Genomic DNA, 23,288 nt, shown 5'->3' on the forward strand with positions numbered 1-23,288 from the left:
AGTTAAACTGCAAGGAGGTGGGAAATGCAGCCAGTTTCTTCCTGGAATTCTTGTGGGAAGAGTGGACTTTAAAGCTGGAATAAGCACCGAGCTCCAGCTCAAGTGCTGGACTATGCTGCTTCTTGATCTATTATACAATATCAAACCAATGCACGCACACACACTACATGCTAACTGAGAAGCAAAAGCATTTATTACATACCCATCTCCAAGGCTGAAGCTGTTTGGAGAACTGTTGTAACTTGGTGATGGAGTATTGTTTACTTGATAAGGCAAATCTGGCCATGGAGAACACTGTGAAAACGAAGCCAATAGGGACACTGAGCAAAGCAGGATTTCATCCAAATGGAAATAGGGGGCCTGATTCTTCCCTCACACCACGTATGACACTGTCGCTCCATTGAGATCAGCGAATTACCCGTGCTGAAAGGAGGAGCAGGCCCAGGGATCTGTACTCTGCGTTGCAAGAGGACTGAGGCTATACCAAGTTAGTTCTAATTATGCTTTCTCCATATATTCCTTTTCAGAAAGCCTGTCCCAAACGAACACTGAGCCGAACTCTGCTCTTGCTTACATCCGGGCCACATCAATAAATCAATCGTCATTGAAGGCAGGATTTGGCCCACAAGGCAGAAGTTTCCCAGCTGCCAGATTCTGGTCTCAATTATAAATCCCAAGTAACTCCAGACTAGAGTGACTAATTAGATGAGCCACAAGCACACCAGTGGAGATACCTCAGGTTTATACCGGCCTGAGAGCAGAATTTGGCTTAGTCCATTCAAAAGTATCAGCAAAGGAAGTCAAGTTTATAAATAGGGGCTATAGGAAAACCTAAGGCAGACACATATAAGGTAACCAAAAACCACTGCAAGACAGGCCGGATTCCACACTCAGTTGCCATGGTGTAAATCCAAAGTAACTTTACTGAAGCCAATGGAGTTGGTTACAGTGATGTAAACCCAGAACAACAGAATCGGGACCTGTAGTCAACCTGTTAAGAGCCCATGACTATACTATGCAGCGTCCCTGTTTGCAGTGATAAAGCAGGAGACAATCTGTGGCATTCTTGGAGTTTTATCACCTCCACAAATACAGCTTTAAGCAAATATTTAACTCTTCAGCAACCAGGGCTAGAGGATTTCCTCATTCAATGTGTTAAAGTGCACTGGTGCTAACAGCAAGAGCTCTGTATCTGCCCATGTTGTAGGATTATGTCTCTTTGCACAGCAGGGTCTTGCTAGCAAAGGCTACTAGATTATAGGACAAATTATATAGTATCTGATTATTCCAAGTAACGATAAACCAAAAGCCATTCTCTTACGGAATGAGCTTATTTAAAATAAGCAAAAAGAAAATGAAATCATCTTAAGGAGCTCCAGTGAGACACTGTTTAAATAAAAAACTAGATCTTCCCATCAGCAACAGTTCCAGGACTAAAATGCCAGCCTGTAGAACATTCCCATAATGAAGGTGGTACTTGACCCCTAAACAGATTATAAAGGTGCCCTTGGCTGGTGCTTCTGCAGCCCAATGCGGGTTATGCACAAGCTTCAGTGCACAATGTAATCATGATGTTAAAAAGAAGAAAAAGTCTCTCTCATATGACCCATACCACATGCAAAACATTCTTTGAACATGAGCCAGTTGTAGAGTGAAGCTAGCAAAGACCAAGCTCACTGTACTGGCTTGTTCTAAAGGACATCCATGAAGGAAAGGAAATTGACAATTGGATCAGGATTCCAGCATCCTGTCTTTGACTCCACCCAGAACCAGATGGTTTAGAGGAAAGTGTAAGCCATGTGTATGGGACACTTATTTGGAGGGGACAACTCACGGGTGGTGGGAGGTGAAAGACAATCGCTCCTTAACCCAATTAATGGCTGGTTTATGCCCTGAAGCATAAGGGTCCAATATTCCTTATAAACTTTAGTTCCATCTAATATAGCTTTTTCTGAAAAGTCTAATTCCTTTTATATAGTTTCATTAAGCTCTCAGTCTCAATGAGACCTTGCTGAGTGGAGCCCCAGAAACTAATTCAGCCCTGTACAGAAGTCATTCCTTTTGTCATTTTAAGCGTGTGGCCCAACATATTAAACCAGTGAGCTGTACATGACTAAAGCATCTTACCTCTGTGAGAATGGTTGTATCGTAGGAGGGCTGGTATTTCTCCTTCTCTTGGGCAGTCTTCTTCTCCATTTTCTCTCTATCAGTTTTCTGCTTTCTGTCAGCTCCCTTAGGCTACAAGCACAGAGCACAAGCTTTTCCTTATGCCTCACTTCACAGGGTGGGTAACAGGGGGCCATAGGTTTCATCTGATCTGTGCACAAAAGCCTGATTGGCATAATTGGGCTTTCTACACATGAAACAAGGGCAGGGCAAGGCCTCTATTTTCCAAGCAGCAGTTCACAGAAAAACCTCTACTGTATCTAGAACATCCTTTGTTAAAATTGCCATGCCTGTAGCATTTCCTAAACACGTGGAGCGCTACACAATCTGTATGCGTTCACAGTGCAACCCCTAGGATTTGATGCTATTTTAGAGCCTGAATCTCTGATCGAGGAACACACTTTAACGAGCACCTGTGTTATTTCTCCAGGAACTATAGGTATTATGAAAACTAAAGAGAAGTCAGAGTGGATCACCAAATCCAGCCCCCCATACCCCTCACCAATCTATGGAAAGTTTAGATTCAGATCTAACCGAAAGCCTGTTCGCCAGTCCCGAAATGGATTAGAGTACCTGTTCATTCCAGGTTTGCCAAAAAGCTTCAAACATGAAGGGAGACCGAGAACAAGGCTGCCCATCTTCCGCTCCATGTGTGAAATCGAGGGGAACTACTTGCAACATTTAAGGCCCTTCTCAAGTGCTTATCAGAGAATAGTCTAGAGAGTCGTTATTCTCCTCCGCTACTCGGGATGAGCTAACTAAGAACTAACTAAGCTAAAAAAGTCGCCAGATTCTGCTCTCAGCTCTATGGGTGTAACTCCAGACTACGCCACTGAAGCCAGTGAAAATACTCTGGATTTATACAATGTAATAGAGCAAAGGTTGGCTTTGGTATCTTAACAGGCAGTGACGGAAGTTACCAAGTGCCAGGTCTGGAACAGATAGACCATATACACCATCTCTATGGCTAACTCTTTCCCGCTATTGATGACTCACTGGACAATATCTTTTATGGTTGAAGAGACTCTGATATGAGAGCTCTATTCTGTGCGTTGGTGCCTTCCCAAGAAGCTGTTATCCCATCCAAGCAGAGCAGATTGTTTAAAAATCCAGATAACAGAACGGACTGAGATCTGAGCTGTGGGCTGACCTCGGTCTGAGTGCATGAAGCCGGTCCACGGAATGCACTTTGGGATCTCTGTTGCTAGACATACTAGGATGTTGTGCCTTTTCCATAATTACTATTGATGAGAGTACGAGCGCCACCTGTTTAATACCTTTATTCTTTTGCTTTATTGTAATGCCTGAAATACTAACAAACATTTTTAAAACCTTACACATAGCAAGATCAACATGCTCCATGTCTCGAACTCCCGAGAGAATTTGGGAAACCTGAACTAGCCCATACCTTGAACACTTTGATCTGGCAGCTTGCAGAATGCAAGTGTTCGGTATATTCGCCATTCTCATTCTGTTTAAATGTGTCGATTTGTATCCTGAAGGGCACCCCTTTCTCTCCACCATGTTTCCTTGGCGTAAATTCTGTGCTGATACAATGTACCTGGCAAAACAGAAGCTGTCTTTATAACTAGAGATGGCTCAAAGTTTCAAAGAATCTGATTTTCAAGCCCCTGTAGTTCAGGGGTGTATGCGACTGGGGGTTTCAAGTTTAGTTCCGGCCCATCTCTATTTTGTGGAGGAAACATAGAAAGAGTTCATAACAAAATAAAGAGTTCAAAAGAGTGACAGGACAAGCAGCCTGGAGAAAAACTGAACATATAGAAAGCAGGCTTTGGCCTTGCATCGCATACATACAGATTTAAAAAAGATAAATACTTGATATTAAGGGTAGGAAAGCCCCACGAGGTCTGATATTTTGCAGACACTGTGAGCCATTTGGGGTGTTTGCAAAACTAGAGTTTGTGGCCTTCTCTGCCCCCCCATAAACGAAACCCATCTTTAAGAGGAGAGTGGATATTTAGAGAGACATACAGATCATTCGACCTATGACAAGACCTGTGCTCTGTTAAGAATAGAAGATGCAGCCCCACCCCCAAAAGCTAAACTGGCACATCTGAGTAGCCTATAAATAGGACGTCAATGCACACACACACACACACATCAATGGCGCACAGGTATTTTCGTTAGTATATTTCTTTCCCACGCCTCAGATACACAAAGACTGAAAAAGTATCCCTAATAGACATCGTACCATTCCATTTACTGCACGCAAATCCATTCGTTCCTTACCTGAATGAATGCAGATGCTCTTTTGGACGGATCCCACAGAAATTCAACAGTGTTTAGTTGGGTTGGGCTGGCCCTGGGATCTAAGATACCGACTGACAGTGGGATATCTGTAGAAGAAAACCCCTAAAATTTTAAAAATATTAAATTGAAGACAACAAACCAAGTTTTCATACAGTTACCAGACTCATTTGAAAAGCCAAGACAACCAACGAGGTATCCAGTTTAAACCAATACAGCTGTGGTTTCTTTCACCCCTCTCTGCACACACCATTACAATTTTTGTAAAAAAGCAAACTCTGAAAAAAAATCCTTCAAGCAGCTCACAGCCAGCTCCAAACACTTTATGGGAACCATAATGAAATAATCTCACCTATATCAAGGATGCGGTCCCCAGGCCGGCTCCATCTCCAGCCCTCCAGCTGCTGGTGTTCTGTGTATTGCAGACGTCGATCATGGAAAACCACCCGAAGGATGCTCTGTTAAGAGAGGAGGGCAAGATGAATTAGGGGAGCCAGAAGCCCTTTTCCTGAGATGACTTTGGTTTCCCAGTGTCAGAGATGGGGGTCTGATCTGTTCCTCCTCCATGTGTCTAACTCCCATCGAGGAGGAGATCAGAGTGTCCCAATGAAAGCCACCCATCTCCATTTATGTCAAATTCCATTGATAGACGGTTCATCAAGATAATGCTCTCTTTGCACTTCAGAGGCCTTGTCAGTGGGAATTTGCCTTGATTCCAGCAATCGACGGTCAAGCCATTGATGTAGGGTTTGCTCCAGTGCACCTCTTCCAGTGTAGACTAGGAAAGCCTCTGTTTGCACCAGCAGAGCTTGCACCCCTTTCACTTCAGGTTTGGACTGGTGCAGCTGCATCAATGGCCAGAATCAGGACAAATGCACAATGCAGGCAAAGCCAAAGAGACTTTGTACTAATGTATTGCTTTGCATATGCAAAGTGCTTCACTACCATGAGCTAATTATCCCTCACCTCCCAGTTTCCAAAGGAAGTCCATTGTCTTGTTGCCATCCATTCTGAATGGAAGTGAGAGATTAATTTTGCATATAGATTAGAGAAAGGCCCCAAACCAAAACCTAGATCCAAGCACTTGCTTGCTCTCCTAGCAAGAGAGCATGTGCAAATCTGAACCCAGAGCCACATTTTATAAATCCTTCGTGTAGTGGGCTGAATAAAAACATGGAATCCAAATATGCTTGAACTTTATAGATGGTCTAAATCCAGATTTGGATCCAAATTTTGCAAGTGGCCCCCCCCGCTAATGAAAATCCCTGGATCACAACCACAAGAATTTGGGCCAGGAGGGCTTGAAACCAGAACCAAGATCTGGATCCAAATTTTGCAAAATCCCTGTATTTGTAAAATCCAACCCCCATAGTCAAACAACCCAGAACTCAGGATGTAGTTCTGTATGTTGTGGGTTGAGTCCACCACTAACGTAAACTTGAGTTGTGCAAGACCTGTGGGAGAAAGCTATGTGAAAAGCTGGAGTCCTCTTTATGAACACGTATCTGAGCCCAGGTGCGTTGAACCTGGGGTTGGTTTATAGCTTTGCATGGGTTAAGCCAGTAGATGAAGTGATGCTCAATGGTTTCAACCCAGTTTAGCTTTGAATTTTGGGATTCATCTGAACCCAAAACTCAGAGTAAAACTCTGAGGGCACGATTGTAACCAAAGCAAAGGTTTAGCTGAAACCCTGCAAAGCAAAACTGCACGGTCACATGCAGCTCTAACCAACTCAGGAATTAGGCCTTCAATCTTGCTCCCATTAAAGTCAATGGCAAAATATCTCCCATTGTCCTCCATGATAAGCACTGTCAGGGCCTTGATTTGTGTCTGTATGTAGTAGCAGGAAGAAAAGAAATCTATATTTCTCCTTACCTTTACATATTTTGTGTTTAAATCTTGAAACTCTCCCAATTTCCTATTCTCAAGTAGACGGATTTCATAAGACTGACCTAGAGTTTAAGGAAACATTTCCAAGGTGTTTAACATGTTGTAGCAATGAGAGAGTCATGCTGGCATTTATGTTGCTAATAAAGCATAAGACTGATCAAGGAAGGGTCATTCTTGGCAACATATCTCGTTTGTCCCATTAATGAGTGGGCATTAATGCAGGGCAGAAATCTGAGGGAAAGATGGTCCTATGGTTAATGTCCTGGACGGGGGGCATTAGGAGATTTGGGTTCATTTCCCAGCTCTGCCACAGACTTCCTATTAGACACTGGGAAAGTCACTTAATCGTTGTGCTGTCATTCCCCACGTAAAATGGGGACAATAGCACTTATTCCTTTGTCTGTCTTGTCTACTTGGTCTAAGTATTGAAGTCTCTTACTATATGTATGTACAGTACCTAGCACAATAGGGCCTCTGCGCTCTACTAGAATGCCAGGGATAATAATCTGGGGCTGATCTTGCTTTCTTTATCACGAGCTTCAATAGGATTTTTGGGTGCCTGAGGATCACAAGGTTGGGCTTGATTGTGGCCTTCCAACATACAGAAATGAGCTGGGACGCTTGTTTGTGCAGGATCAGCAGTGATGGTTTTCTATCACTGTGAGGGATTCAAATCCAAGTATTGGTTTCTTCCATATTAAGAAATTTGCCGATAGTCATATATGCTGATGCTATTGTCTGGACCTGGTAAGCCACCTTGACGTAAGATACCAAAACCTGGACAGTGCAATGAACCTTGTGTGTGTAACCCACTCTGTGTAGTAAACCAGTGCCTGAACAAGGACAGGACACTATCAATACAATAAATAAAGGGAATAGATACACAACAGCTGGTTTTTCCAGTTTATCTTGCTGCCCACCCCGCCTCCCGCCCCCATCCCCTTTAGTGAAGAATGCAGATCATCGTATAACGAGGCAATCTGAAACAGTGACTGGTTCAGATTTTCTAGCTTAACCAAGGTCATTTTAGCACTGATCCTCCAAAAGACTGCATAGCAGATACATCTGCCCCCAAGCAGCTGCCACTGGTAAAGGAAAAATGCTACATTTCTGGATCCAAATCTGTAAATAGCAGTAGATTTAGGACAGCAGAACTAATGGAAAGATATTGCATTAGAACAGGGTTCCTCTTGGGAATTGCAGCATTGCAGGCTGGCAACATGAGTGTAGGCAATGTTACTGGAGTGCTGAGATAGTTCAAGCTTATTCTGCTGCCTGGAAAAATAGAGTAGAGTAGAGAGGCCATATTCCATCTTCAGTGTTTGCACACCACTCCCACAGATGTCAATGGGAGTTCCACAAGCAGGCTATGACCCTTGAATCCAAGAACTGGCTAAAGGAGAAAAGGAAGCCACATGTAGCTACAGATTAATTCCTAGGTGCTGGAAATATACATAAATCTCAGCCCACATTTTGCAAAATCCACCATTTTTACTTCCAAGGAGAACTATATTTTGTGGCAAAACAGACTGTTGGACTGAAAGAGGATAGTGTCTGTAACCAATAATCCCAGCACACAATGCCATGGGACATCCTGTGTTTGTACCAAGGAAATATTCTCCATTGAGTATTCTCTTTATCAGGAAAGTAACTTTATTCACATGGCAATTTCAGAGAAATTTCGTTCACTGAAACAGAAATCCCATGGGTCTTACACAGATTTCATAACAAAGCTACATAAGCATGTGCTTGACTTTAAGACTGTGAGTAACTCCACTTTCTTCACTGGAACTTAAAGCACTTAAAGTTAAGCACATGCTTAGTGCTTTGCATGATTGGGACCTCACTTTCCTCAGACCTCTACAAGGCATTCCTAAAATCCCAGCCAGACCCAAAAAAAAAGCCCCAAGGTTCATTTACAGAAAATTCAGTAGTTTACTGGAAGATACAGACAAGTAATTGCACGTGGGAGGGAGATGAGGATGTGACCACAGATGGGAGGGGAGATGAGCCAAGAGGATCTTTCTGTTAAGGTGAATGCTATGCGTGTGAGAGAACCCCTAGTTTAAGGGCCCTAGATAACCTATCAAGTGTTAATGCAAAGGCACTGGCTCTGCGTAATCCAAAGTGTTACATAATAAGAACAAAAAAACAAAAACAGAAAAAAAATACTCACAGGCCCCAATTTGGATATCATTTACACTGGTATAAGTCAGGGATATCCCAACAAAACCCAGGCTCAGCGTCAGCCCCAGCCTGTTCCCACCGCTATTATTTCATTAAAGCGGCACAGATTTTTGACAAAGCCAAATGGAAATATTGGTCCATCGAAGATGTCTTAGTTTGGGTCTAACTTTCATTGTTAGCATGACTTTACACATCGCATTGCCTCAATGGATTTAGCTTCTCTCAGATCCCTCTTGTACTTACAGAGCTTTACTGTGCAAATATTAACCCAATTAATCACCACACAGCCTACTTTATTATTTGAGAGATCACACATTTCTCTAGAGGTAGATGGGTCTTTCTAGCCACATTCTACAGATGGGAAACAGATAGAAAAGCTAAGTGACTTGCTCAAGGCCACAAAGTAACCCAGTGCCAGAGCCAGGACTAAAACTAAGTAGTTTCTAGTTCTCAGTCAAATGCTCAGGGTACCAGACAGCTTGACACTTGGTGGAATATTTGCTATGGATTCTCCCATCAGTGTCTATTGTTCAGCCCCTTGGTTTACCATTGTCTTATGTGAACAGCTAAAAGAGCTTTACTGGGCATAAGAAAGTTGGTCCCACTCTTCTAGGCTGTCTTCGTTCATCAGATAAATCAACAAGTCACTGGTATATCCAGAAACCTGTGCGCCATGTGCTTTCCTACCAACAAACAAAATATTCACATTCTGGATACAAAATGAAGGCCTGAACTGGCAAATGTTCCACGCATGAAGTTACCATTGAAGTCAGGTTTGGCTTGAATCAGACCTCAAACTGGCCAGAAACAGAGGTTCGGCTCTTTAGCAAATGCTGCCTCCAAGTAGGCCTCTGTTATTTTAATATTATGGAAGCCACAAGGCATAAAATGTTTTGGTTCAAAACATATGGGTCATGTGAAAGAAGCCATTGAACTTAATACGGATTCCCTGAAAATCATCATTCAAAAGGCTATTCATACACTAGCTGGTTCCCCTACAACCTGAGTGTTAAATACAGATTCCGCCACAAAATAATTAAATATTAAGAATGTTTCTAGTTGAGCTTCCTACCCATAAATTATCTCCCATGGAAAACACTTCCCTTCCACAACCACCCCTGAAACCAAGTTTTAGAATACAGGTCAGGTTAACATTCCTACCAGCATTCCCATACATAGCATTAACACTAGAACAGGGCATGAACGGGACCTGATTTAAGGGCCGTGCTACCAGCCCAGACATGTTGATATGGAAGCTGAAATGCACATTCTCTACTTCTCCACAAAGCCTTCCCTCAGTGTCACAACTAAGGAAAATCTGAATTAACCTGGTAATTAGGGGTTACATTCTCTTCAGTTATACAGTCCAACCCCATTGAGTGAGGAGAATTTGGCCCTATACCAACAGGCCAGATATTCTGTTGTTAGTCTCTAAGATGCCACAAGTACTCCTTTTCTTTTTACATTCTCAAAAATATACCTCCGTATGGTTTAACCCACGGTATCAACTTGGAGGGGGATTTCTTTGGTTCATGGCTGATGCTCTACTAACTTTCACCACTATCGATAGAATAGGGTTCAAGAATACAGTGGTAAAGACACCCGAACCCTGTCTGCACTCCAGCTTCCACCAGTGGCTAAGCTGCACCAGTGGATAATTACATATGGTCCCACTTTCGCTATTGTGGACATACTGTTGAAATGGTTCCACTGTGTATAAATAATTGTGGAGTCATTAGGGCCAGAGAGGGAGAACAAGTCTAGAGACCAGTGGTTAGCAGGCCCACCTGGAAGGTGGGAGACACAGAATCCAGTCCCCCTGCTCCTGTGTCTCTTTATATTTATATCCACTGGAACAACTTCAACTGGAGAGACTGAGGGACGCCAACATCAGAATCTCTCATAGATTTATGATTATACTACAGCACACTCCTCAGAGGTGTGGGAGACCCCAAGTCTAAGGTGGACGATACCAACTGGGAGGGGTTACAAGTGCTTTGGAGGATAGGATTAAAATTCAAAATGATCTGGACAAACTGGAAACATGGTCTGAAGTAAACAGAATAAAATTCAATAAGGACAAATGCAAAGTACTCCACGTAGGAAGGAGCAATCAGTTGTACACCTACAAAATGGGAAATGGCTGCCTTGGAATACTGCAGAAAGGGATCTAGGGGTCATAGTGGATCACAAGCTAAATATAAGTCAACAGCGTTACACTGCTGCTAATAAATCCCAGAATGATGTTAATTCTTCCGCTCTACTCCGCATTGATTAGGCCTCAACTGGAGTATCGTGCCCAATTCTGGGTGCCACATTTCAGGAAAGATGTGAACAAATTGGAGAAAGTCCAGAGAAGACCAACAAAAATTATTGAAGGTCTAGAAAACATGACCTATGAGGAAAGATTGAAAAAAATGGGTTTACTCAAGAGAAGCAAAGACTGAGAAGGGACATGATAACAGTTTTCAAGTGCCTAAAAGATTGTTAGAAGGAGGAGGGAGAAAAATTGTTCTCCTTAACCTCTCAGGATAGGACAAGAGGCAATGGGCTTAAATTGCAGCAAGGGCAGTTTAGGTTGGACATTAGGAAAAACTTCTTAACTATCAGGGTAGTTGAGCACTGTAATAAATTGCCTAGGAAGGTTGTGGAATCTCCCATCATTGGAGATTTTTAAGAGCAAGTTAGATAAAATCTAGATAATATTTAGTCCTGCCTTGAGTGCAGAGGACTTGTCTAAATGACCTCTCCAGGTCCCTTTCTGTCACAGAATATCAGGGTTGGAAGGGACCTCAGGAGGTCATCTAGTCCAACCCCCTGCTCAAAGCAGGACCAATCCCAAATTTTTGCTCCAGATCCCTAAATTGAACTCACAACCCTGGGTTTAGCAGGCCAATGCTCAAACCACTGAGCTATCCCTCCCCCACCATAGAGTCCTACGGTTCTAGGATTCTATAATCCTTTCTAACACTCAAGCAGAGGCAGGAGACAGGTATTTGGGTGCCTAAATCTTGGCAGCAGTGCGAAAGCTCAGAGGGAGAAACCTGGGCGCCAAGGGAACTTTTACCCTGAACGTTTAGGCAAATGCAGAGTCAGCAGGAATGTTGAGGATCGCAGTGGACCCTAAAACTGGGACTTGCCACCTAAGTCCCTTTGGGTATGTCTACACTGCTATTAAAAACCTGCAGCTGACCTGGGCCAGCTGACTCAGGGTAAGGGGCTCAGGCTAAGGCACTATTTAACTGCGGTGCAGACGTTCCCTGCAAGGAGGGAGGGTCCCAGAGCTTGAGCTGCAGCCAGAGCCTGAATGTCTACACAACAATTAAACAGTCCCTTGGCCCAAGCCCGAGACAGTAGGCCCAGGACAGACATGGGTGTCTAATTGCAGTGTAAGCATACCTTCAGTGGATCTGGGCCAAAATGCCTTGTCTTCACTGTGATTTTACCCCAGGCTAGCTCACACATGTGTGTTAGCCTGTGGTAACAAATATATATCTCACATATAAGCAGTGAAGAAAAGGCCAAAGAGGCACTTTGCCTCATAAGTCACTGAAATCTTCAGAGGCATTAGCCTAGCCTCTGACCTAGCTTTATTACAGCAACTCTTTAGGGAGGATGTTGTACAGAAGTGTGTATTTAAAAAGGGCAGTTCCTGAACAACAGACATTTACACAATCCCATTACTAGGCAGGAGTTTATGCTCTGTTGCTGTACAAACAAGACTAGAATACAACAAAGTAGTAAACCACCCAGGCACACAATGTTCCTAACTTCTACTTCATGAAGCAACTCCGCCTGTCTTAAAGAGATTTATAGGCAGTTTACTTTTGTTACTTTTATTGTCCCTGACAATTAATGCAGCATAAAATTTAATTGTTGCTATCATTACCAAACTTCTGACATCCATGTTCTTTTGTCCCAAAAGGTAGGAAGACAAAAATAATCCTATCACTTAACAAGAGGTCACTAGACTAGTTCACATGCTAAAAACGTACACACGCAACACCTAATTCCTAAGCTTCGGCAAGTTCATTGCTGGGATTTAGTCATTAGCGATCGTAGGAGTTTTCTGATTTTAAGAATTGTTATTTTAAAATTTAAGGTTACATTTTGTAAAAACACTGAACTTTTTCCCACACAACTACAAATCCTATTGCAGTTACCAGTTTGGCTTTACATTTCTAATGCCATTTACGCTGCAAGGTCTCTGTTTTCTACACAACATGTTAACGTGTTATGCTGATTTCCAGCTATGACTTCAGTATGCCAAACCAATAGGCTCCAGGCCTGTTTAGAAAAGTAAGTAGCTCACCTAAGTAGACTATAAGATTCGGTTTTATGTATAATATGTTCACTGAATCAGTGGAAGCTAGAAACAGAAAAATATACTCTTCCTTAATATGTGATCCTAGTGACAAGCAGGGGGCCTAGAAAGAATCAAACTGGAAACTGTTTAAGGATTAAGCTAAACTATGGGCCACAGCAACAATTCCATTTAGCAACTTAACAAGGACATGAAAAATGCAGCATTGATAAACGTGAAAGAATGAGCCCAGCTGAATACAGCTTGGAGGGAAAAGGAAGGGAAAAGTCGTTCTTCTGCAAAACTTAAGCACGCACAAGGCAGACAGAAAGAACACTTTAATGAGACTATTCAGATGGATGAGAATTCATAAAGACTTTCAGTGGGTTACTCAATAAAACCTCAGGCTGATATTTTCAGGGCATGGGGCCACCTGACCATGCATACTTTATGCCACACATGTACTGCAGCTAGAGACAAGCAAAAGTGAAACCCTGCTCCCTGCACACACAACGTACACACAGGCATTAGTAGTGCCAGGTGGGTGACAGTTCTCCCATCCTAGACCACAAGTGGCACTGGAAGCTGCTCTGTGGTTACTTACAGTAGCCTCAGGGCTGAGTAAGCTCAAAGATGCAGTATGAGATGTTTAGCCAGTGGATGTTGGGGATCCACTAGCTACAGGACAGGCCATCCTCAAACCTCCCTCCTGTGCTAAGACGATGGAACCTCGGGGGGGGGGGGCGGGGGGAAGCGGGGAGAAGAGAGAGAGAGAGGGAGGGAGGAAGACATGTGGGTGCCAGGGAATGCAACCCCCACACGGCTCCACTATATCCCACTCTGTCCAAGGGTCTTCCACAGCCCTTCCCTGGGCCAGAGGATTATGCTCACAGACAGTTTCTGTCCTGCTTTTCATTACAGAGGGGTTGGAGGAATATAATGGAGTGCAGTTCAGGTGTTCAGTCTAATACCAGTTTATATAGCTGCCCTTCCAACAGTTCTCTTCCTGTATTTGTCTCCTCCTGTGGCTTCTTCTCTTCTCTTTTCAACCCTTTGTCCCCCCTCCCTCCCTCCCTCTTTTCCCTGCACATCTCTTCCCTCCCCTACCTCTTAACACACACTCAAGAGCCAGGTTTGCTGGAGGGAAGGCTCAGCCCTCTGCACCAACACTCCGCTCAGCCTGAGTCTGCTCAAACTTCTGCAAACAATCTAGTTCATGCTGGGCATGCTCAGAGGCTTACAGGTATTAAAATTACACCATCTCAGACCCTTTGTTCAAGTTTAGTTAATAATTCCTCTGCGGCAACACTTCCAACTCTGAACTAAGAGAATGTACGGGCCAACAGGTTCAGAAGCACTTTGCAGGTGACTAATTTAGGAACTGTACTTAAATTCAGCCCTGTGTATTGCTGGCTCTTTTCCTGGGGTGATAGCGGACATCACTTACTCTGGGTTGATTATAGTATGGTGGCTGTTAACTTGGCCTTGGCTGGTGCCTATAATAGAGTTCTCCTTTGCCTCTTGAATCAATAAGGATCTAGCACGTTTCACGTGTAATGAGTAGATCTCGATTACGTGTTCAGTACCTCTGCCTGTCCAGATCCAAGCGTGCAATCACAGACTCTCTGCCGGTGGGGTAAAGGCCCTGGCTTCCAGCTAATACGGTCAGTCCTGGTATACGGCCGATACCATCTGTTGCACAAGGTTCCTGGCTGCAGGTTTTGACAGTGCGATTCTCATGGTAACATTGGTTTCTTTTGTGCCATTTGCAAGCCTAGTATTTTCTCACGTTCCCCAGGTAACCAAGAAGGAGGATGGTCTGAGGCTGGGGTGCTGCAGCGGGACTCAGAAGAGCTGGGGTCCAACCCTCAGCTCTGCCATGGGTTCCTTGTGTGATGTTGGGCAAGTCACTTAATCCTTCTCTGCCTTAGGTCCCAATCTGTCAGATGGGGATAAGGCAGCTGTCTCCCACATTTGTCTGTCTCTTCTATTTCGATTAACTATTTCGTATAAAGTTGGTACAGGACCTTGTACATTTAGCTCGGTTGGGACCTCTATGCACTACTGCAATACAAACAAAACAACAACGAGCTCTAGTGGAAAGTCAAGTCCCTGTTTGTCTGCTCACTAGCACCTGGGCTGGGAAAGCCAGTCCACCTAGTAGCACACTTTGAAGATACAGCAGGACAGAGCTGTGCCAGGTTTAGCTTTCATGGAAAGTTTTTCACGATCTGAATAGCTCTCATACAAACCATTACTCTGTGATTACTAGGAATAATGAACTAGAATGGATGAACAGCCTCTTAGACACAAAAGACAGAGCATATCATTACAACTTTACAGGAGATGGCCAGTCTCTTATTTCCAGAGGGACTAGCGTTTTCTGTTTGAGCCCAGAATAGGTGCAGTATGTTAGTGTCAGCAGCAATGCATCTTTCCCTGCATTGCCCCACCAGAACTCCTTAACCCTGACCTGGAGGCTTCTCACCTAGGGATGAGGATGTATTTCAGTCCCCAGGCCTGGTCATTCACTCCTTGCTCTCTCTGCTAAAAATAACCAATTGAGAGTGCCCGTCAGTGTCTGACGTGCTGTGGGGGGGGAGAGACCGCGCTGTGGACAGCTGCCTATTAGGAAGGAGACAGCCGCTTAGCTCATCTCACATATAGCACGTACAACCCACATGACACTAATCTACACTACCAGTTGGTACATAAGCACAAGGGGCACCCCCCTGGGTTTCCTAGAACACCCAACCTAAACAAATGCAGGGAAGAAAGTGAAGTAGAGGGGTCCCCTAAAAAGGGGCAACTCCAAACATCTTTATAGCATTCAGATCAGGTATTAGCATCTCCTTCATTGATCTACAAAGCCAACCACCAGTATAGATAGCTCGGTCAAACAAGGCTCCACAATGGCCTCCAAACTGCTTATTCATGACCTAAAGTGCAGCTTCCGAAGACACTTCATGGTAGAAACAGCTAATTGGGAAACAACTCTAGCTCCTTGGATTGACAGGTGCTTTAATTCAGGAATCAAACGTGGTAGAAATGTAGGAGAAACTTCAGTACCAAAGTTAAAAACATCCAGAAAAGTACCCAGCGCAAAAAAAAAGACAGTTCACGAAAACGCTCCAGAAGTCTTGCTGGTTGTCACCAATGAAACCGAGTCCAGTCCTGAAGTCTACACACAGTCCTGAATCTGGTCTCACCAGCATAAGTCTGCAGACTTCAGTCACTGCTGCTTTGTGAGAGTAGAACCAGGTCCAGTGGCCTCAGCAGAAGTTTTGCCTGAGCGAGGACTGCGAATTCACAGACTTCCATTTAACCCAGATGGGAGTAAAGAGAGGACAGCAGGAAGGACAGAAAACCGTCTCCCAGGTTAAAGGGCAGCCAGGAGATTCCTGCTTCCTATGGACAGTTGTGCTCGGATGCTCTGCTTATTCCAAGCCCCTTGTTGCCTGAAGCAAGATTGATGGTGACCTTAGGGTTGGTGTGGTTTGGAGATAGCACTGTGTCTCCTGTGCCTCACTGCCAAAATGTACGTGAGAAGCAAGAAAAATCCTGCTAGCAAAAGGAAGGAGCTGGGGTATGACACCAAGAACCTACCCAGACTTGCCTGTAATTGAGGTAAGAGGGCCAGCTCCATTCCCTGAGCTTGAGGCTATGTCTACACTGTCACTTATGTCAGCGAAACGTATGTCACTCTGGGGTGTGATCACACACACACCGAGCAACAAATTAGACCGGTATAAGTGGCAGCTTGCATAGCGCTATGTCAGCGGGAGAGCTTCTCCCACCGGCATAGCTCCCGCTGCTTGTTGGGGTGGATTAATTGTACCAATGGGAGAGCTCTCGTGTAGCCACTCTGCGCTGAAGGGAGAGAGATCTTACAGCGGCGCAGCTGCATCCATACAGCGCCACTGTAAGCTTTAGTGTAAAGACAGCCTGAGAAGTGCCAACAGAAGGACAAAAAGTCTCAACAACTGGTCATGAAAGTGAAGAGAAAGAACCACCAACTTTACAAACCATTCTTAGAAAGAAACCAGGGACAGACCAATGATGGGAAGCCAGGGACAGACCAAAAATGTGTCAAGGAAGAGAGATTCCTGCAGGGTGCATGTTAGCAAAGGGTAGGCCAGAAGGGAACTTAATTCTTTGGAAGGCTCAAGATCCTGTCAATAATTGTGATGATTATTAGAAAAAACAGCCAATCCCTCTGAGTCACGCAAAATGAAAATAATATTCTTGCAAATGCAGCTATAATTAACTGAGAACCTCACCCAGTCAGAGCTGGTCTCCCAGCTTTCTGTTCTCTTCATTTAGGCAAACAAAAGACTGTTCCAGGAAACATACAAACATTCAAGCATAGTCATGACCCTATAAAAATTCAGTTCCGTGAGAGTTAATGTCAATACAAAAACGGATTTCTTCATTTCCATAAATCTCCAAGCATAAAATCCAATTCTCCAACTACAAAAAAGTCCTGTGGCCAGATTTGGAGACTTAAAATAGAACCAAGGCAAAGGTTTTCTTTCTACTTTCTCCTCTAGGTAGCTCTATCTCCTCCCCAGACAACTAGGATTTCGGGGTGTCTTCTTCAAATCACGTCTCACTTTCCTATACTTCCCATGCCTGCTTTGCTTGCACTATTTCCGGCTGGGACAATTGCTTAAACTAACCTTCATTTGCCCTTTTTCCACATTCAGGATGGTAACCATGTTGAAAAGTATTTGGGCCATAGACTGCCATATTAAGTTTGTACAGAACCTTGCACCTTTAGCTTGGTTGGGGCTTCTATACACCACTGCAATAGAATCTCGGCTGTTACATGACTTGCATCCACACACCCCACTGCTACAAACCACGGAATACAAACTGTATCAAGACACCTTGCTAATGGGGTAGTTTGTAGAAGGGTTGCTGCTCGATAAGGTTTTTTTTTAAGACAATCCACAATAGGCACCGAAACAGCACTTAAAAAAAAAGCAAACCAAAAAAACAAGCTAGTTCCAATGGTGTTTGAAAACAGTTGGCCCCAAATGGATCCATTTTAGCAGGGTTCTGGCTCCAGTTTCACACTGAATGAGGGAGCCCAGGGGAGGAGACTGCAAAAGACAAGAGTAAGGAGTCAGTCACTGGAGCGCAGACTGCGTGGATTTGACTATTCAGTTGTTTGACCTGCAGGCTGGGTCTCTCACTGCAGCCAACAAGAATCTAGGGTTTCAACCTTTCGCCAATGAGCTTGGCCTCTTGTCAGCTTAATACAATAGTTAAGACTAAATGCCTTGATGTCCTTCATAAACCCTCCCCACGTGGGACACTATGCTCTCAACCTGGGAGTCCTCTTCAATTCCCCCCACCCCACTGCTCCCATCCAGGAGAAACCAGTCCACACCTCCTCCTCCAAAATATTTCTCCTTTTCCTCTGTCTGCACAGCTAAAAACTCTTCCCAACCCCAGTCATCTGTCCCTAGGGTATATACCCTTCCCCTGTGTGGCCTCCCCAACCCCCATCTGAGCCCCCTCCAGTCCATACAGTCACTGCTAAGATCTTCCTAGCCGATTCTTCAGGCCATATCAGCCCCGTCCAATTCCCTCCACTGGCTCCTTCTCCACTAAACTAAGTTCAAAACTCTTGCCATCTCCTTCAAAGACACTATTTAGTTCTGCCCATCCTCTGTTATTGATCCTCCTTATTCCTTCACTCAGTCAATAATGCCAACCTCAAGGCCCCATGTCAGACTCCTGAGCTTTCTTCCAAGCTTACCCCTACACATGGAACATCCTTCCAGAGCTGGTCCACAAACGCCCTCCCTCCACACACTCCCTACCCATCTGTTTCATTGGGTCATATCTGGCATTGGTTTGTGAGCTCCTCAGAGAAGAGATCAGGCCTTTTTAACACAAAGTGGAAGTTTTATGGCGCTCAAGACTCAAGAATAGTTCCAATGAAGAAAGACATTTCTCCTCAAAACAAAATGCTATTTAGATTAAAAGACTAATTTTTGTTTTTAAAATTAACAGGTGCATGTCCTACTTTTCTACTCCAGAGAGGTCAATGCTTTCACAAGACTTTTGACACACAAGGAATGGGAAGGAGACATTTATAAATACTCCTCTCTAGGAGTTTACAAACACAAGTGCCCATTTAAATCAGACCTCATCATCTGCCAGTTCAAAAGGACACTGTCGTGGGACTACAAGGCAAGTTATGATTTATTTTTAATTTAGTGCAAAACCGTTGCAAATCTGATTGGAAGGTGGAATTTAAAATTGCTTCTCCCCACCCCACAAGAGATTACCCCAGAAATAATATTTTAAAACAATCCCTAGACCAATACAAGCTTGGCTTTTGCTCGGAAAAGGCCATGTCTATATCAAACCAAGAGACATGCTAGCAGGGCTCTGGCACCTTTTCCCTAACCAGCAAGGACAAAGGATTTTTGTCTGAGGGATGCGGTTGAGAGCCAGGGAAGGACTAAATCCTATCCTTCCTATTGGGAGGGCACTGTGTGGAGCGCAGAGTAGAGCTGACTGCAAATATATACCAAGAAATACCAAATATATACAATTTAGCTTCAGCAGGTACATGCCGTGAGCATGGGTGAAATTCATCTGCATACACAGAGCAAACCACTTAAGCCAGGGATGGGCAAACTTTTTGGCCCAAGGGCCACATCTGGGTGGTGAAATTGCATGCAGGGACATGAATGTAGGGCTGGGGCAGAGGGGTGGGGTGCAGGAGGGAGTGCGGGGTGTCGGAGGGGGTGCAGCGTGCAGGAAGGGGCTCAGGGCAAGGGGTTGGGGCGCTGGGGTGTAGGAGGGGGCTCAGGGCAAGTGAGCAGGAAGGGGCTCAGGGCAAGGGAATGGGGTGGAGCAAGGGTGCAGGAGGGGGCTCAGGGTAGGGGGTTGGGGTGCAGGAGGGGGCTCAGGGTGCAGGCTCCAGCCCGACACCACCACTTACCTGGAGCATCTCCAGGGTGGCAGCGGCATGCAGCGGGGCTAAGGCAGGCTCCCTGCCTTCCGTGGCCCCGCGCTGCTCCTGGAAGTGGCCAGTACCATGTCCCTGTGGCCCCTAGGGGAGGAGGGGGGCAGAGGGCTCCGCGCACTGCCCTCACCTACAGGTTCCTCCCCTGAAGCTCCCATTGGCCACGGTTCCCTGTTCCCGGCCAATGGAAGCTGCAGGGAGCAGTGCCTGCAGGTGAGGGCAGCACACAGAGCGCTCTGCCCTCCCTCCCCCAGAGGCCACAGGGACATGGTGCCAGCTGCTTCTGGAAGCAGCAGCGGGCCCGTGGCACGACGGGGGTGGCAATCCCGCAGGCCGGATCCAAAGCCCTGACAGGCCAGATCTGGCCCACAGGCCATAGCTTGCCCACTCCTGACTTAAGCAGTGCATAGATCTTGAGCTGGCCCTCTGCACAGACCTCAATTTCAAGGGAATGTTCTAGTCACTTTGGGTATGTCTACCCTGCAATTAGACACACGTGGCTGGCCTGTGCCAGCTGACTTGGGCTTGTGGGGCTTGGGCTAAGAGGCCGTTTAACTTCAGTGTAGACATTTGGGCTCAGGAGCTCTGGGACCCTCCTATCGAGAGGCAGGAATTCCTTATACCTCTTCCTCCCTAGAACACACGCTGAAGGCAGAGCAGGATTCCACACTTACAGCACAGTTTGTCTCATACAGTTCTCAACAACAACAAAGCCCATTTTCACATTCTACTCTAGTCATGCTCTTCTGCACTGTAGTTCAGTCCAGCTAGCCATGGCTGCAGCCAGCTTGTTTGTGACCCCACTAGAGAAAAGACCAAAACTGGACCTTCCCCTACTGCTTTAGGCAAATCCATTCTAGGTGGGATTGTCAGAAATGCTCAACACTGACCTAACTCTGCTCCCATGAAGTCATTGCTAAGAGTCCCATCCATTTCCATGGAAGCAGAATTAGGCCAAAGCAGAGCACTTTTGAAAACCCCAGTCTGTGTGCCCATCACACCGCGCAAGCCTCTTGACTTCTCTATTACAACGAGGGCGGAAGTTGGCTCCTTGGCCAGGTCTACATGGGGACACTCAGGAGAGGGAAGGCAAATCAATAAATAGTATGAAGTCAATGCCCATGTGTTGGTGTGTTAAACACCCCAAGTGGATGCTCTCTGTAACTTAATCCTTCTCCACACACTCATATTTCCGGCTTTGTTAAAAGAAAAAAAATCCAATGATTAAATTACAGCAAATTAAGATCACTTTACTCCTGAGTAAAAGCATCCACGTGGTTGTTCTGATGCACTTTAACATACATGCATTGACTCCATGCCTTTCAGGAAGACAAAGGCAAATCAATTAGAGTCCTCATGTAGCCAAGCCCTTTGTCTCTTACAAAGATGGAGCAGGAGATACCCCATTTTCAAAGCTGTTGACAGACAACAGGGAACAAAGCCCAAAGTCACAATGGGATTTATCAGGAGATGTTCAAATATGATCAGTCTCAACTTTACAAAGGGAACTTTAGACTTCCCCATTCACGGAAACCTGATGGTTAGCCATGAACTCTCTCCAGCCTCTGTATGCAGAGCCATGGAAGAACTGCAAATTAGCATCTCCACCCTTCTCTGGAGCTAAGGCAGAGTCAGAGGAGAGAGCAGTTTGAAATGGGCTTGGGTATTTTGCAGGCAGAGACATTATTTTGCTACTGGTTGCTTTTAATGGCAAAGGATCCCATACCCTCCATGACGGGAAGATCATTTCACAGAAAGATTCATCAGCTCTTTTACCCTCCCTTTGATCATTTCAGATATCAAGCAGCATAACCTCTCCTGCTCTGGTTTGCTCCTGCTCTGGAGGTGCATGCATGTGTCCATCTGGGGGCCGAAGTTAGCCTACAATATAGGCAATATGGAACCTTGCTAAACTGCAGCTCAGTAAGCTGCCAAGTTAGATGCTTAGCTTTGCCATCTACAGAAGCATGGAGCAATGACATTCCACCACTGTGATGAGATAGGGCCAGCATGAGTGAGGTCACACTCTTCATGGAACAACATAAGAGCATCATACACCTTCCTGGCCCATCCACTGGCAATTCACTGAAACACAGCTAGGGCACTCATAACTGAGTTGTGTCAGTGGTACTCCTAATGCTTACCAGTCTGCCAACTTCACCCATCAGCACTGGGCTCCCCCCACCCCATTGCTGGGATACTAATGCATGTCAAAAAGCAAAATTTCAAATGAGCAACAGAATCCAGCACCTGCTACATGAAAACGTGTGGACCAATCCCTAACTGCTGTGCGTCAGTTATGAATTCAGTGGTGCTTCACCAATTGGCACCAGCTGAAAACCTGACCCATATAGGTCCAAAATTCAAAGCTTTCCCCCCAGGCAAAACAAAGGAGCAAAATTCAATTGTTTTATCATAAGCCATTTCCAAGGGACATTCCTTCCTTTAGTTTCTTACCTTGGTTGAGATAGGTAAGGGTTTCTTCATGCAGCTTTACAGCAGGGGATGTGGCTGTGCAGAGAACATACTGAAACGGAGGCAGTTTGGTGTCATTTTCAGGAGACAGCTGGGGCTCCTCCTGTTTGAAGATTGGCAGTGCAAGGACGTCACTGAAACATAGAATTAACACACGTTTACTTACAGCAACTTAGAGGAACAAAAGATGAGAATCCAAATGTGAAATTCCCTCACTCTGGACATGTAGGTGATGATCCAACAGAACAGAAGAAATGGAGATCACTTCTCACACATAGTGAGTTATACACACTACAGGTAGATGTCTACACTAGAGCTGGAAGGTGAGAGTTCCAACTCAGGGTAGACATAACAGTGCTAGCTCTGATTGAGCTTGTGTGCCAGAAACAAAAGTGTAGCCGTGGTAGAAGGGGATAGCAGTCCCTACTACATACCTATGACCATGGTAGCTAGCGTCCCCCACCCCCCGCACTGTGGCTACACTTTTATTTTTAGAGCACTAGCTAAATCAGAGCTGGCACAGATGTGTCTCCTCAAGCTGGAATTTACACCTTCCAGCTCTTGTGTAGATCGTACCTTAAGAGGAAATAAGAGTTTGGCTTGCGCAGAATAACAGTGCATGGAGTCTCCCCGTTCAGTAAGTTAGTACCAGGCACACTTTAGCACATAGCATCAGTACAATGGAAGGTCCTCACGAATTACTTGAGTTAGTAAAAATTAAAGAAAAGGAGTACTTGTGGCACCTTAGAGACTAACCAATTTATTTGAGCGTGAGCTGTAGCTCATGAAAGCTCATGCTCAAATAAATTGGTTAGTCTCTAAGGTGCCACAAGTACTCCTTTTCTTTTTGCGAATACAGACTAACACGGCTGTTACTCTGAAACCTAAAAATTAAAGCTGGTTGAGAAGTGGATTTTGTAACGGGGGGGAGGAAGGGGCGAGGAAATGATGAAAACTAACATTTCAACGAAAGCGAAAAGCTTTTTGAAGAAAGTTTTGGGGTTTTCATCC

At 44.9% G+C, this 23,288-nt stretch overlaps 1 protein-coding gene across 3 annotated transcripts in view; it reads right to left on the reverse strand.

Annotated features, from left to right (window-relative positions):
• The window catches only part of TFCP2L1 (transcription factor CP2 like 1), a 43,728-nt gene that overhangs the window by 14,329 nt on the left and 6,111 nt on the right, over positions 1-23,288 (reverse strand). For 2 of the 3 annotated variants that reach the window (XM_073305066.2, XM_073305065.2), the window contains exons 2-8: positions 22,260-22,411; positions 6,310-6,386; positions 4,787-4,892; positions 4,417-4,523; positions 3,575-3,727; positions 2,128-2,238; positions 203-294 (exon numbers count right to left, since the gene is read on the reverse strand). In XM_073305066.2, coding sequence (XP_073161167.1) covers positions 203-294; positions 2,128-2,238; positions 3,575-3,727; positions 4,417-4,523; positions 4,787-4,892; positions 6,310-6,386; positions 22,260-22,411 — 798 coding nt within the window. The remainder of the gene's footprint in view (positions 1-202; positions 295-2,127; positions 2,239-3,574; positions 3,728-4,416; positions 4,524-4,786; positions 4,893-6,309; positions 6,387-22,259; positions 22,412-23,288) is intronic. The other variant, XM_073305067.2, reaches the window with a different exon arrangement.

This window comes from Lepidochelys kempii, chromosome 11, assembly GCF_965140285.1.
Source record: "Lepidochelys kempii isolate rLepKem1 chromosome 11, rLepKem1.hap1, whole genome shotgun sequence".
Classification (NCBI taxonomy): domain Eukaryota; kingdom Metazoa; phylum Chordata; order Testudines; family Cheloniidae; genus Lepidochelys; species Lepidochelys kempii.